The sequence below is a fragment of the Trachurus japonicus genome, chromosome 13, assembly GCF_045865225.1.
Source record: "Trachurus japonicus isolate A0001 chromosome 13, Traja_1.0".
In the NCBI taxonomy this organism is placed as follows: domain Eukaryota; kingdom Metazoa; phylum Chordata; class Actinopteri; order Carangiformes; family Carangidae; genus Trachurus; species Trachurus japonicus.
The window spans coordinates 12,198,822-12,214,333 of record NC_140919.1 but is presented as its reverse complement, the minus strand read 5'-3'; the positions used below and the strand labels follow the sequence as shown (position 1 = coordinate 12,214,333).

The 15,512-nt window shown below is 41.9% G+C and overlaps 1 protein-coding gene across 1 annotated transcript in view; it reads right to left on the bottom strand.

Moving 5' to 3' along the window:
• LOC146975643 (uncharacterized) overlaps positions 1-10,228 on the bottom strand; it is a 62,802-nt gene extending 52,574 nt beyond the window's left edge. Inside the window, exons 1-2 of the mRNA XM_085796639.1 lie at positions 10,131-10,228; positions 5,346-5,459 (exon numbers count right to left, since the gene is read on the bottom strand). Of these exons, the coding sequence (XP_085652765.1) occupies positions 5,346-5,459; positions 10,131-10,132 (116 nt within the window). The 5' untranslated portion in view covers positions 10,133-10,228. The remainder of the gene's footprint in view (positions 1-5,345; positions 5,460-10,130) is intronic.
• Positions 10,229-15,512: the final 5,284 nt, after the last annotated feature.

Here is a 15,512-nt window from a genome sequence, read left to right as displayed (position 1 = left end):
CGGCACGACGACGTTGTTATCGGCCGGCTAAACGAGCACTGCAGGCGGGTTGAGGAGTCGCTCCTCCTCCGCTCCTCTGGTGCTCCAGCTGGCTGCACCTCACTTCTCCCAACGCGGAGCTAACTTCTAAACAGCCGTCATTCGGATAAACTAACCGCACGTTGGGGATCTAAACCCTTACTTTCTCGCATGAAAAAATACCAAAACTTAATAAATTAACGATAGTTTCTTTCGGCGGCATGACGATGTCGTTCGGCCAGGTAAACGAGCGCTGCAGGCGGGTTAAGGAGTCACTCCTCCGCTCCTCTGGTGCTCGCTGCAGCTGGCTGCACCTCACTTCTCCCAACGCGGAGAAAACTTCTAAACAGCCGTCATTTGGATAAACTAACCGCACATTGGGGATCTAAACCCTTACTTTCTCGCATGAAAAATTATTAAAACTTAATAAAGTGACGAAATAACAGCGCTACAGTGGGAAATAAAACAACCCGTAATGGCGGCGCGGCAGAAGTCGGGGTGGTGGAAGAGAGGTGTGTTTATGAAAGCAGGCGCCACGGTGACGTCACCGTAGGCGCAGAATCAAAATCTCGTAATGTTGAGGTGCGCAGCCTCATGAGCTGCTCTGGCTTAAACAAAGAGCCCAAACGAAAAAACTCAGCCACTTTCAAACCCCAGGTTTTCAGGCAAGTTTCCACTGAGGTCCAACACCAGTATACATGTTTTAACAAGGAAAAATGCGATTTCCGGGTGATGACTCCTTTAAGGACGTTTGTTCGTCTGCTCCTGTAAAAAGCTGCTAATGAGATTCTGCTTCAGCTTCTGTAACGGATTTGATCCTCTGTCTCTGCTCTCTGTGTCTGACATCACTCTGAACTCACTAGAAATAACTCACTCAAATCATCCCCAGTAGTATATGGCTGCAGACCCGGAGTCCTGCACAGTCAGACTCCCGCACTTGTGGACCCGCACGTTCAGACCCCTTAATGCCACCTAGTGGTTGACTGTAAAATTGCAACTGTACAGTCTGGAACCGCACTATGATTTTTTGACAGGGCAAAATCCAAATAAAACGCCATTTTAATTGTTTGTGAAGCTTGGAACACTTTTAAACTTTTTTTAATAGTCTATAATGAAAAAAAATGCTTTTAATGTTCTATTGCATGCCCTAATCTCCTCCAGGCTTGATTACTGTAACAGCCTGCTCATCGGTATACCCAACAAACACCTTCAGAAACTTCAATTCATTCAGAACTGTGCTGCCTGAACTCTGATGAAAACCCGCAAATACGACCACATCACCCCCATTCTTCAGAACCTACACTGGCTTCCCATAACCTCAAGAATCCAATACAAAATCGCCCTCATCACCCACCTTTGCATCTACAGCAACGCCCCGCAATACCTCAAAGACCTCCTTACCCCTCACTCATCCACCCGTAACCTCCGGTCCCAAAGTACCAACCTCCTCCATCAGCCCTGCACATGACTACGCATCATGGGAGACCGAGCCTTCTGCCTTCTGCTCCACTGCCCTGTCCACTCTGCTCTGCTCTGAGCCGATGAGAAAACTTTTCTCGTATCCTACAGTTTTTATCCAATGAGGAGAGAGAACGGCATGAAGGGCTGTGTGTGCAGCCAAGGGATGCACGTGAATGTGGTGACGTAGGGACGAGGACTGTTATGGTGCGTTCAAGGCAGCCCGTAACTCGTGTTTTTCCGACCTGTGAAGTCGTACCAGTTCGATCTGGTGCGAGTTCACGGGTCGGAAGTTACGAGTAGGGATGTATACCGTGGACCGGTACTTTTTGGTACCGGTCCATAATTGCGTCGGTACCAGAGTACCGTTAAGATTCTGGACTAACGGTTCTCTTATCGGTACTTTTTGAACGTCTCCCTAAGCGTCACGTAATAATGACACTGCCGCCACAGCAGCTTGTCACCCCCCAATTTCCACCGGGTCCGTCAGCGCAACAGAACCGCTACACGGCGGTCACCGCAGCTGATCCCTGCCACTCTAATCAGCACTTGGACCGGGCGAGCCGCGGCGAGTCTCAGCAGCGTCTCTCTGCGGCGCCGACACACGGCCTGAAGGTGCGTGTGGAGCGAACGAGTCCGGCCCGGTCCGTTCGCCTGTGTTGGGTCGTCATGTGTTTGAAGCCTCGCACTGAGACCCAGCAAAGTACTTTAAGTCATGTCGGAGGCGGAGGGTTGAGTGTCCAGTACAGTAGCAGCAGGCCAGTGAGGAGACAGAGGAGGCTCCAGCAGCTTCATGTTGCTGCTGAGGAGCAGAGTGCAGTCAGAGCGACCTGATGTCACTCCGGTAAGAAAGGAGGAGAAAACTCCGACTGTGGAAACACTGAGCTGCTTGTGTCGTTTATTCTGCTGTAACACGTCTCATAAATTGACTGGTCTACGGCGTGAAGAACCTGGACCGGCTGCTGTGGATGCAGCGCGTGTGTGTGTCAGCGCTGTACACAGACACACACGCACACACGGGGCGCAGCGTCGCAGCAATGAAGTGAAAACAACCTGCAGATCACCTGAGCTGACGTGAGCTGTGAGTCAGAGCAATACAACTTTAAGAGTAAAAAAGCTAAATATTCATCAAGATCCATAGAAGGAGATCCTATTTTATCATGATGAAAGATTAACTGCAGCTTCTGCAGGTTAACTGTTGACTTGCTCAGGGTTTAAAGGAGGTGTTCCTCTCTGCTCTCAATTTTTTATGCTGGTTGCTGCCCCCCTAATAAAAAACAAAACAAAAAAAAAAGGTTGAATCTTTTAACATCATTATTTTTTACACTAAATTACATGTTGTAGTATCGATAAGAGTATCGATAAGTATCAGTACCGATAAGGAGTATCGGTATGGGTATGGGTATCGATAAAATCCTAACGATATACATCCCTAGTTACGAGTGGCCGTTATAGTGACTTTCACAGGTAAAACAGGTCGGAAAAACACGAGTGGGTTGCCTGGAATGCTACAAAATCATAAGTTGTGACTTGAAGCTGTAATTTACGGTTTCCAAAGCCTGCCTGGAACGCAGCATTAGCGAAAACGACCGGACCACTTACTTCTGCTTTAACTTAAACAAAATGTGCCGGCCAAGCAAGCTTCCACAAAGATCAATATTATATATATTACTGTATTCAACGTGCATATAAGACTATCGTAGTAAACGTTTATGGTCAAACAGTCACTGTCAGATACATTTTGGACAAAAATGTTCATGACATTAAACGAACAATGTGATTCACGTTCAATACTCACGTTCCTACTGCCATCCATATTGTCCATATTTCGTATTTGTCATATCTATAACCATTAGCATACAAAACAGGTGGTGCTGTAGCAAAAACCAAGGGGTCTGAATGTGCAGGTCTCCGGTAGGGTTGGGCACCGAAAAACTGTTCCAAATAGGAACCGGTTCTTAACGTCCGGTTCCGGAATCGTTAAGAAGCCATTTGAATTTCGATCCTTTTTTTCAGTTCCTAAATGTCCGCACTAGTTCGTGTGTTTTACTCCGCTCGCACTAGTTTGAAGTAATTTGACCCGCCCCGCACCACCGCATCTATTTTCACAACCATCCCCGCTGCTATTAAAGGTCAGACAGCGGCTTTTTACTTAGAAAGGGCAGACAGAGGCGCTGTGTTGCCAGTAGCTTGTCAGTGTGGAGCTCGTGAGGAGTGGGAGAGTCACAGTGCAGCGCGAGTGCAGCAGCCGCGGCGGCCGCCTCTCTCCCCGGTCTGCTCTCTGCTCTCAGTGAAACCAACCCCACTCTGCTGATGCGCCCAGCCACCGTCTCACCCGGTTCCTTCACACCTCCGCCGGCTTTCCCGTCAACATCAGCGCGCCCCTGATAACACACTTTGGACTTCATCATCAGTTTTTTTTAATGACCCGCACCGCGCGTCACTAGTGTACAGACCTCCTCAGCCTGAGAAGGCAGACATTTGTCATCATGACTGCTCCAGTGTTTGTTTTATTTTGTTGCATACATTCACCTGTTCTGCAGCTTTTTGTATGTTAGACTGCTTGCCAAGTTTCAGTTTTATAGTTACAGTTAGGGACCCTCCCTTTTAATCGAATATCATAGTTGGCAAAATCTATTTTTGGAGGCCTTTTGGAGGTCTTACAAGCTGTGTAAGATGTATGTTTGAAGTCGAAGCATGCATGCAAAAATGGCCTGTGTGAAGAGTTTGTCAAATAAAAAAATATCCTGTGAAATAAGTTGTGACCTGTTGACCTGCACCTCAAAGAATCAGAATCGAGAATCGTTTAGAACCGGAATCGAAATAGAGAATCGGAATCGGAATCGGAATCGTTAAAATCCAAATGATGCCCAACCCTAGTCTCCGGGTCTGCAGACACATGCTTCTCTCTCAATCAGCACCTTGTCCTGTTGCACCCCTCAAAGCTGCCACCAGGAGGCGACTTGATGCAGCCAACATCACTATGTTCCTTCTACCAGGCGGAAACAAGACCATGAACATTTAGTGCAAATGAAAGGATGATTTTAACCCAGTGGTTTCTTCCTGTTTTAAGTAGATGGTGCTGACATATTTCCTGTTGCTACTGGGCTGCACTGTGAGCATGTAAAGACCGCACACTAGTTTTGCTCCCGTGACAGTTTATTGTCACACACCGAGTGGTAACGTTTCGGGCTCAGCATCACTGAATATAACATGTGAATGTTAAAGCAGAAGTAAGCGATCTGGTCGTTTTGGCTAATGCTGCGTTCGAGGCAGGCTTTTGAAACCGTAAATTACAGCTTCAAGTCACAACTTACGACTTTGTAGCGTTCCAGGCAACCCACTTGTGTTTTTCCGACCTGTTTTACCGGTGAAAGTCACTATAACGGCCACTCGTAACTTCCGACCCGTGAACTCGTACCAGATCAAACTGGTACAACTTCACAGGTCGGAAAAACACGAGTTACGAGTTTCCTTGAACGCACCATAACAATCCTCGTCCCGACGTCACCACATTCACGGCGTCCCTTGGCTGCACACACAGCCCTGCATGCTGTTCTCTCTCCTCATTGGATAAAAACTGTAGGATACGATAAATGTTTTCTCCTCGGCTCAGAGCAGAGCAGAGTGACTGACAGACCCGTGTTTCAGTCCAAGCACTCTATGTAAGTGATTGCTGTCGGAAGATATAACTATTTAAGACTTATATTAACACAAATATATCACTTACTTCTGCTTTAAGGCAGGAACTCTTTACTGCAGCTGGACAATGTGTTTTCTGAGTTATAGCTCAGATTTTATAGAGAACCAATGAAATTTGACTCCACAGGAAGAATGTTAAAAAGCTTTGAAATGTAGTTTTGTCTTACATCTGATCAGCTGATCCACGTCCTCCTTTAAAGTTATCGAACCAGTCTTTTGACCAGTTGCTCTTAAAAGACAGACAGCTGGGTTCAGGAGAGTCTGGTCTCTGCTGCTGGATCCTGAAATAACACAACTGATAAATCTGCATGCTGGATAAAAAAAAAATCTATAAAAAATTCATAACTCATGTGTGAATAGTTTTAGATTTTCAAAAGAATCATCTGCAAAGGTACGATCGAGTTACAAATGTGAGTGATTTCCTTTTCTTCAATTGTTAAACAATCATCAAGTGCTGCACATCTTCAGAAAAAGGACAGTCTGAGCAAACTATTTAATAGTTCATAACCTAAATAAACAACAAACCTTGATTTGTTCCTTTTTCCTGTGGAGAAAAGCTTTAAACCATAACAATAATGATTTCACCTCAGTAAATGTCATTTATCTGTGTGTTTTGTTCTGTAGATGAGTTGAAGTTTCAGTCTTTATCTGAGTTTTGCTTGTTCTCTCTCTCAGTATTTATGGACGTTTGTTCGTCTGCTCCTGTAAAAAGCTGCTGTTGAGATTCTGCTTCAGCTCCTTTAACTGATCTGATCCTCTGTCTCTGCTCTCTGTGTCTGACATCACTCTGAACTCACTAGAAACCACTTATCAGCCCCTCGTCCTGTTGCACACCTCAAAGCACAATGGGCCTCATTCACGAACCGTTCTTAAGAACAAATTTGTTCTTAAGTCCTACTTACGAAGTTTTTACGAAGATTGTGGCATTCATGAATGTTTTCTTATCCAGAATTTGTTCTTAACTAAGAACAAAATCTACGAACAGTCAGGAGTATACTTACGCACTTTTAAGTGCTGAGACTTCTGCAAAAATAACCGATTATAGCGTTTTCTTTTGTTCTGCAGTTGTATGATATTATATGATTTGGATAAGAATTATTTTTCTTATCTTTTATGATGTTTTTAATAATCATATATATTAATAATAATAATTGACGAATCATTTCAGTCTCTTAAAAAACATTATAGACACTTAATTCATATCATTTTTTCCCCCCTTTTCTTTGCAGGGGGGGGGGCATACAGCTGCCGATATGATTTTTTTTTTCCTAATTGCGGGCTGCAACAGTGCACTTACTGTAAGTGTTCACACTACACACAACTGTTTTTTTTTTCATATGTGATAATATGATGATATTTATGGTGGCACATGTGAGAGTGTGGTCTCTCTGATAACAACCGAAGAGCTGCATCCACGGCTGACGCTACTAAATATAAATATAAAATATAAACTAAATATAAGCCTTTTGTTTGTTTCTTTGTTTCATTCCTGCCACAGTAGCGCCACTTCACTACTTAAGTTCTTTTTACGTTTGGAGTCTGGTGCTCCCTCCCAGATTTTCATTTGCGCATTTCAACTTTCTTTCTCACTTCACCTTCTCTGCTCAGTGCCTGTGGGTTCTGTGTGCACACGGCCCTGCAGTCTCATGCCCTTTTACGGGCATTGATGGGGCTGTTACCTATGCTAATCATATGTTAATTAGACTCACCTGGCACACGCCCTCAACTTACGAGGAGATGGCATTCATCAAGTAGGAACACAGCTGCGAACAATTCTGAGGCTTACGAACGCGTTGATGAATCTGACGTAGGGTTTTCTTAAGGAACTTCTTAAGAACAACTTAAGAAAGAATCTAAGAAGGTTCTTAAGAAGATATTGGTGAATGAGGCCCATTGTTTTTATATCTTAATTGTGTTGTTATTCTGCATTGTTTCTGTATTTTAACTGTCTTGTTATTCTGCATTGTTTCTGCATTTTAATTATGTCGCTACTTTAATATAAGCGTCCTTGAGCACCTGTAAAAGCGCGTTATAAATTAAATGTATTATTATTATTATTATTATTATTATTATTATTAAAGCTGCCACCAGGAGGCGACTTGATGCAGCCAACATCACCATGTTCCTTCTACCAGGTGGAAACAAGACCACAGGCCTGGGACGATAATCAATAAATCAATTAATCGCACGATAAATGAAAATGAACTCGATAGTTTTTCCGGCCTTGATAAATCGCCATGTGCATGCGCACGTATTTGTTTTCCGGTCTCTGGCCTCCAAACAGGCTGGGTGACAAGAGGCTTCAATCTGTGCATCGGTCTCAGCCATAGACTGTAAAAAGAATGGACGTAGCGTCCGTGACGTCACCCATTGGTTTTGGGGAGTCGTTTTTGTGACTCCAATATGGCGGCCTGAACAGCGCCATGTTGGATTGGCCGGCCGAGAACCCGCCCACTGGCCTCGAAGCAGCCTGTCCACGGAGCTGCTCGGACCTGTCACTCAACGTTTCCGCGCCCTAATTGGTCAGAGTTTTAACCTAATAACAGTAAAACGGTAGAGTTAAAAAAAAATCCACCCCCCTCAGAGTGTGTGCGGGGGTAGAAACTATCGATTGAGACGAAAAAACGTTCTGACACCAGGCTTTTAACATGTTTACTGAGGATGTAAAGTCGGCGATTTTAACATGGGGCTCTATGGGGAATGCTGCTTTCTGACACCAGCCCCCAGAGGAATCCGAGGGGATTGCAGTTTTTTGAACGCGGAAGTGAGCTTCACTCCTCAGACCGACAACTGCCCCCTTGGTCTCAGCACCTGGGCCGTTTGTTTCATAGCAGAATGAAAGGAGTGAACCCTCTTCTCAGTCATCCAGGATCTTTGTTTCCCAGAATGCATTTGGCAGCAACCGGCAGCGCTAGCTGTAAAGCTAAGCAGCTAAAAGCTAAGCAGCTAAAAGCTATTTTACCGCAATTCTCGCTGCAGTGCTGTTAACACGTCACTTTTTAAAAGTTTTAATATTTTTTCATGCCAGAAAGTAACAGTTTAGATCCCCAGTCTGTGGTCAGTTTATCCACATATCGCCTGACGTTTTTGGAGCTACTGTGGTAGCAGCGAGCAGGAGGAGCGGGGCTTCCCACAGTCTGCAGCATGGATGTATTATGGTCTGCAGCAGCTCATGGGCCGGTCAACCTCCGTCATTGGGGGAGAAAACGACTAAGAAAACTTATCAGCAGGTTTTTAGAGGTTTACCGCCGGCTGGTTTAATACTTTTTAGGAGATAAATGCTAGCCTCATTGATGAAATCTTACATCTGTGGAAGTCACATTAGTTTGTTTGAATGAAAGTGGAGATTTAGGTGTGTAACGTTAAAGGTGTACAGAAATGGCCGTTTGTCCTGTTTGTCGCGCCGAGTTGTCACGAGCTGCAACACGAGTTTACCCGAGTAAGGAAAACGAATTTGCCCAAGCTTGGTATGTGTGTGCGTGTCTCAGACATTTGAATGACGGATTACGGATCCAATATCAGTGGCTGGTGAATCGTGTACAGGCTGACGTATAATCCGTGCACCTGCATTATCCAATGCGAAAAAAAAAACTACACTAAAATACACACTTTCATCACGGATTTACTCAAAAATAGAATTTTGCACAAAGTTTGGCCTACATCGTCTGATAGATGAGTTATTACACTAATTTTATGACCCAGAGTGGGCTTAAATTCAATTTTCTTTTCTGTACACCTTTAACGTTATTGGACAGAAGAGCTGCACTGCACTGTTAATTATTTTTTGTTTATTTAGGATAGTAGCTATACTATAAGTTCTTGTCATTCCAATTACAATGGTTAAAAAAAAATACTCATGAGAAATAAAAGTTTATCGCATTTAAAAGGGTCTACTTGCATTATTATTAAATATTAGTATTATATTAGTGGTTAATTTGTTCTCAAAAAAATGTGTCAATAATATCGTTTATCGTTTAATTTGTGGGACAATATATCGTCCAGCAAAATTTTTTATCGTCCCAGGCCTACAAGACCATGAATATTTAGTGCAAATGAAATGATGATTTCAACCCAGTGGTTTCTTCCTGTTTTAAGTAGATGGTGCTGACATATTTCCTGTTGCTACTGGGCTGCACTGTGAGCATCACTGAATATAACATGTGGATGTTCAGGCAGGGACTCTTTACTGCAGCTGGACAATGTGTGTCTGCTCAGATTTTATAGAGAATCATTGAAATTTGACTCCACAGGAAGAATGTTAAAAAGCTTTGAAATTTAGTTTTGTCCTACGTCTGATCAGCTGATCCACGTCCTCCTTTAAAGTTAATGCCCCACTCCTTTGAGTCAACGCTCTTTAAAGACAGACAGCTGGGTTCAGGAGAGTCTGGTCTCTGCTGCTGGATCCTGAAACATCAACACAACTGATAAATCTGCATGCTGGATAAAAAGCATGATGAAAAATATCTTATTAATAAACACAACAACTGACTTTTAGATAGAAAAGTCTTTCTGACTGTTTTAAATTCTGACTTGTGACCTCTGGTCTAGCTCTGACGTCCCCCACACTCAATAAAAAATTCATAACTTATGTGTGAATAATTTTAGATTTTTAACAGAATCATCTGCAAGCCACCAGGAGGCGACTTGATGCAGCCAACATCACCATGTTCCTTCTACCAGGTGGAAACAACATCATGAACATTTAGTGCAAATGAAAGGATGATTTCAACCCAGTGGTTACTTCCTGTTTTCATGGTGCTGACATATTTCCTGTTGCTACTGGGCTGCACTGTGAGCATCACTGAATATAACATGTGGATGTTCAGGCAGGGACTCTTTACTGCAGCTGGACAATGTGTGTCTGAGTTATAGCTCAGATTGTATAGAGAATCATTGAAATTTGACTCCACAGGAAGAATGTTAAAAAGCTTTGAAATTTAGTTTTGTCTTACATCTGATCAGCTGATCCACGTCCTCCTTTAAAGTTAATGCCCCACTCCTTTGAGTCATTGCTCTTTAAAGACAGACAGCTGGGTTCAGGAGAGTCTGGTCTCTGCTTCCGGATCCTGAAACAACAACACAACTGATAAATCTGCATGTTGGAGAAAAAGCATGATGAAAAATATATTAATAATAAACACAACAACTGACTTTTAGAGAGAAAAGTCTTTCTGACTGTTTTAAATTCTGACCTTTGACCTCTGGTCTGGCTCTGATGCTCCCCACGCCGTTTCTTAGAGGGAGGGGCTCCCTCCTCTCTGTCCTCACACTGATCCATGCTGCTGAGGTCACATCCACATCAGCTCACACACACTTTGTGGCTTCACCTGCAGAGGAAACACACATCATTCTGCTACAGTTGATTATTCAACACATAACAACTGGGCCTCAACTTATTTCACCTCACAGCTCCACTATCACAACATTCAGTCATTTCACCCACACTGGAAATTCAATGATAGAAAAAGACTCAAATGTCAGAAAATACAGACAAATGATGCGTTCAAGTTCCTCTCAGGCTGAGGCCACGTCTTCAAATGTCAATCAGAGAGACTAAAAAAAATTCAGTTTACAGTCAAATCAGAGTAAACAAAGAAATCTTCGGTCTTTGAAGCTGAAAACTGAAAATTTCTGTTTGTATAATGTTGATTGAACAACTGTTGCTGTTCTAAATGATTATTCACAACAATATTGATAATTTTGATCCAATAATGAAAAACTTAATAAGTGTGGAAAAAAATACTCAAGGGAAGTACAAGTACTTCAAAACTGTACTGCAGTAAATGACTTTGATTTGACAGTGTTCAGCATCAGTCTTCAATCATCAATAAAATCTCAGGAAAACACTGATTACAACATGAAGTGTTTGGTATTGATCAGTGATAGTCAACAACATTCAATATTGATCAGTAACAGTCAGTATTGATCAGACTAATATTCATCATAGTAGCTGTTGAACCAGGAGCCTCTGACTCATTTGATGTGGTGTTCACTGCCACACTGAGTCCACATCAGTCCTGTAGTGTAAATCTTACAATGGAAATCAGCACATGTGGTCCCCTTACATAAAGGTGGAGATAGAGATAATTTGAATAACTATCGCCCTATTTCCAAACTACCTTGTCTGGCAAAAATTATGGAATCCTTGGTCAGCTCTCAACTTAAGCTTTTTATTTCAGACCACTCACTCTTAAATCCATATCAGTCTGGTTTCAGGGCCAACCATAGCACAATCTCAGCAATCACACTGGTGACAAACGATATCATTTCAGCTTTAGACAGGAGGTATCACTGTGCTGCTCTATTTATAGATTTATCTAAAGCATTTGATACAGTTGATCATCATCTGCTCCTGAGAAAATTAGAGACATTGGGGTTGGATGATAATGCGTGTGCTTGGTTTCAGAGCTACTTGACTGACAGGCATCAATGTGTTAAGCTTGGCCATACAAAATCAGATTTTTTGACTGTTACGGGAGGTGTACCACAAGGGTCAGTCTTGGGTCCATTGCTTTTTACTCTTTATATCAATGATATTATTCCTTCTTTAAATGGTTGTAATGTCCATTTTTATGCGGACGACACAGTTTTATATTGTATTTCGGATTCTGTTCAGACAGCCATCAACAAGTTGCAAACTGCTTTTAATTATTTTCAGGATTCATTAATCAAACATAAACTGCTGCTTAATGCAAACAAGACAAAATATATGTTGTTTACCCGATCCAAAAATGTTGATTACAATAGTATCCATCTTTACACCAAAACTGGCTCAGAAATTGAGAGAGTCAAGGAGTACAAATATCTTGGGATCTGGCTAGATGAGGATTTCTCGTTCAAATATCATATTAATGAACTTATCTTAAAGTTGAGACAAAAAATTGGTTTTCTGTACAGAAACAAATCTTGCTTTCCAATGCTCTCAAGAAAATTAATAATTGAAGCAGTGTTTATGTCCGTCATTGATTATGGTGATATCATCTATAGACATGCTGCTGCCTCAACTCTGAAACGTCTAGATTCAGTCTATCATTCAGCTCTAAGATTTATCACAGGTGATAAATATGATACTCACCACTGTGTTTTGTATGGAAAAGTTGGTTGGCCTTCTCTTGAGGAAAGGCGCAAGAGGCACTGGTTTTTATATATTTTTAAGGCTCTTACAGGCAAATTACCACTGTATGTAGCAAATATGTTGGAATGGAACTCTGGTACTTACAGGACCCGTTCGGCTGAACTACTGCTACTCAAAGTTCCTCGAGTCTTTACGAGTATTGGCAAGACTGCTTTTTGTTATGATGCCCCTAGCTCTTGGAACGCGTTACAGCACATCCTGAGATTGGACGCGCTCCCTTCACTCAGTGGGTCTCATTCATGAAACGCGAGTAAATCTGTGTGTAGATTTGCACATAAAAGCTCACTCTACTAAAACTCTACTCCGGATTCATGAACGGTGCGGGAAACTCAGATTTGATCGTAAACACGTGTGTAACTTCATGAATGCCAACCCATCGTAAACTAACAACACGCCCCCGGTGATCAGCAATTAGCATGGATCTCCATACATGAATAGCCATATAAAGAGATCCTGACCACCATATTAGGAGGAAGGTGCATCCTGCTGACCTGCGGCCATGACACAAACGAGGAAAGCGGGAGAGAGAGAAAAAAAGAGAGATCACGGATCAAAGTCATTTTGGGTGAAGTGGAGTCCAGAAAAAATATGTAATTCTCTTCTGTTAGTAGTGGAGTGACTGGGACAGGTCAAAGGCTGGAGGGAAGAAACAGATTTAGTGAATTAAGTAGGCCTATCCTTGGTTGATTAAAGAACCGTTTAAGAAGTAAAGCCAGAATAGTTCGATATGAAACATGAAAAAAAAATAATACACACAACTACAGAGCTACAGCAGCGACGGGAAGAGGAGGCTCTTCACAGCTGTAGAGGAGCATGGTTGTATCAACACATGAAGTTAGGCAGGTTATATTGTTACAGAAGCACCAGCCGTCTGTCACAGCTCCATCCAAACCGGTGCCGACTGCGCTGCTGCGCAGGGTGAAGTGTGCGTCCACCGAGCGTGTAGCAACACAAAAAAGTTTTTTCCGGTTTTATATCATATTATTATCATCATAAGATGGAGCCTTGACGTGTTTGTGCGTGTCCGATCCCTAAAACGTCTCTCTCTCCAAATATTTCTAATTGTTTGTCATGTTTAAATTACGTGTTTCAAAGGCATCGGCGTATTTTGAACATGAAAGAGAGTAATACGGATTAAAATTGTAATTTTCAACAGTGACAAGCAGTATTTATTTGCATTCCTACATTTACACAAGCGCTACACACAGTCCGGAGCAGGTGTAGATTTTGTGAGTAGCTGGGCGATTCCACCAAAAGAGTGCCATTTCTGTCCCCAGCATATTAAATGTATAAAAACATGTAATAATATAATATAAATTGCATTTAATTAATATACAAAGCACCATACACATGAATCACTGTAGAAATTAAAGATATATAATTTTTAATTACTATAAAAAGGCTTTCAAAGCACTGAAACATAGCCTTTGTTGCATGTCCCCAGAGCCAAACGCTATAGTTTACCACAATGCATTATGAATAAAATCCTTCTAAAAGCTCATTTTTTTTGCATATTAGTGTGACTTTATATTATATCTACACTTATATAACATTTTTTAAATTAAAACCTAATTATATTTTGGTTAAAATTCACATTTTAGTCCCGTCCCCAGGTTTTCACTCAGTGCTGTTACCGGAACACATTCTACACTCTAAAAGTTTTGGAACATTCCACCAGTGACATGTTCTGCTGGAAGTGACATCATTTAGGTCTTTTGAAAGTCATGAGAAGACCAAAATTAAATTCTGTAATTTATTTTTCCTGAAATTGAATGATATTGTAGCTATGTCAGGGTCCGTCACTCTTAAAACTCATTCCTGTTACCTAAATTATCTCTAGACAGTGTTTGTTGATATCAAAAGTAAAATATTCAGTTAAATCCTAAGAATGTGCTCTGTGTGCTCAGGCTATTAGTATAGATGCTGTTTGGCTAGATTTCACACAATTGCTGATTTTATGCTAAAAACTCATTGCTGTTACCCTCATTGCTGTTACTTTTTCTTCAAAAATGCAATGATAAAAGAAGCAATAAATTAAATAAAGTAGCCTGAGATTGACCAGTACTCATTTTGAATGAGTAAATGTGTATATTAAAAAATTCTATACTGAAATGGAATGAAAAATGAAGTTTATTTTTTAAGAGTTACAATGAGCAAATGGCACTCTTTTGGCGGAATGACCCAGCTACGAAAAAATCAGCACTACTAAAAGATTGATGAATGCGGAAATCCACGTAAATTTGCGCTGCTCAGGGTTTACTTTACACACAAATCCGTGCTGCTCACGTTTCATGAATGAGACCCAGTGAGTTTAGGTAGGCTACTTGGTCATGAATAACTGTGTTTCCATTTGTAATTGTTTCAGATGTGTTTCTTGTTTCTTGTTAAGTGTATATTGGTTGTAATCACTTCAAATGACTGTAACCACTGTCAATATCTTTAACTGCGTTGTAAACTCGACAACATTGAAAATGAGGGCAACCTCAATGTCTCTCGAGAATAAATAAAGGTTATAATAATGACAGACCACTCACCACAGACAAAATCACAGTTCTCCAGCGGCTGTCCGGACGAGCTCAGGCTGTGTTTAGTGGCTCAGACAGCGGGAGAGCAGCGGCTCATCTCCACCTCCTCCACAGGCTGATTCAGGTAAAGCTGCCTCCAGTCTTCAGGAAGTGGAGCTGCACACAAAGAACCACTCTGTGTTCAACTACTGACCATCCACTAACTTCTGCTTTTCTACCGACAACATCCACACAACATGGAGGACACGGATCTGTCGGTCCAGACTTTACAGTTACAGCTCTGACTCAGCTACAGTAACATTATAATAACACAACAAGAACAAGAACAACAGCAGCAACACAATGATAAATTGAAGGGCAGAAAATCCAAGTAATGACAGTGTTATCGAGGAAAACATTAATACTTTCACGTTACCTTCCCAGGAGAAAATAAACTGCGGCACAACCGCTGGGTCAAAAGTGAAAGTAAAAAGTAACAGGAAACTTAAGGCGACGGGGGAGGGGGGACTGTACACAAGAGCAGAGACAAAAACAAATTAGTTGTTTCTCAAACTTGACGTTTTAAAATCAGAATCAATGTTTACAGTTTGATGTGAGTGCACACAGGGCTTTAGATCTACAGGCTCCACATTGGAGGCTATGAGCAGAAAAAGTCTAAAGACCACTGCCCCCTG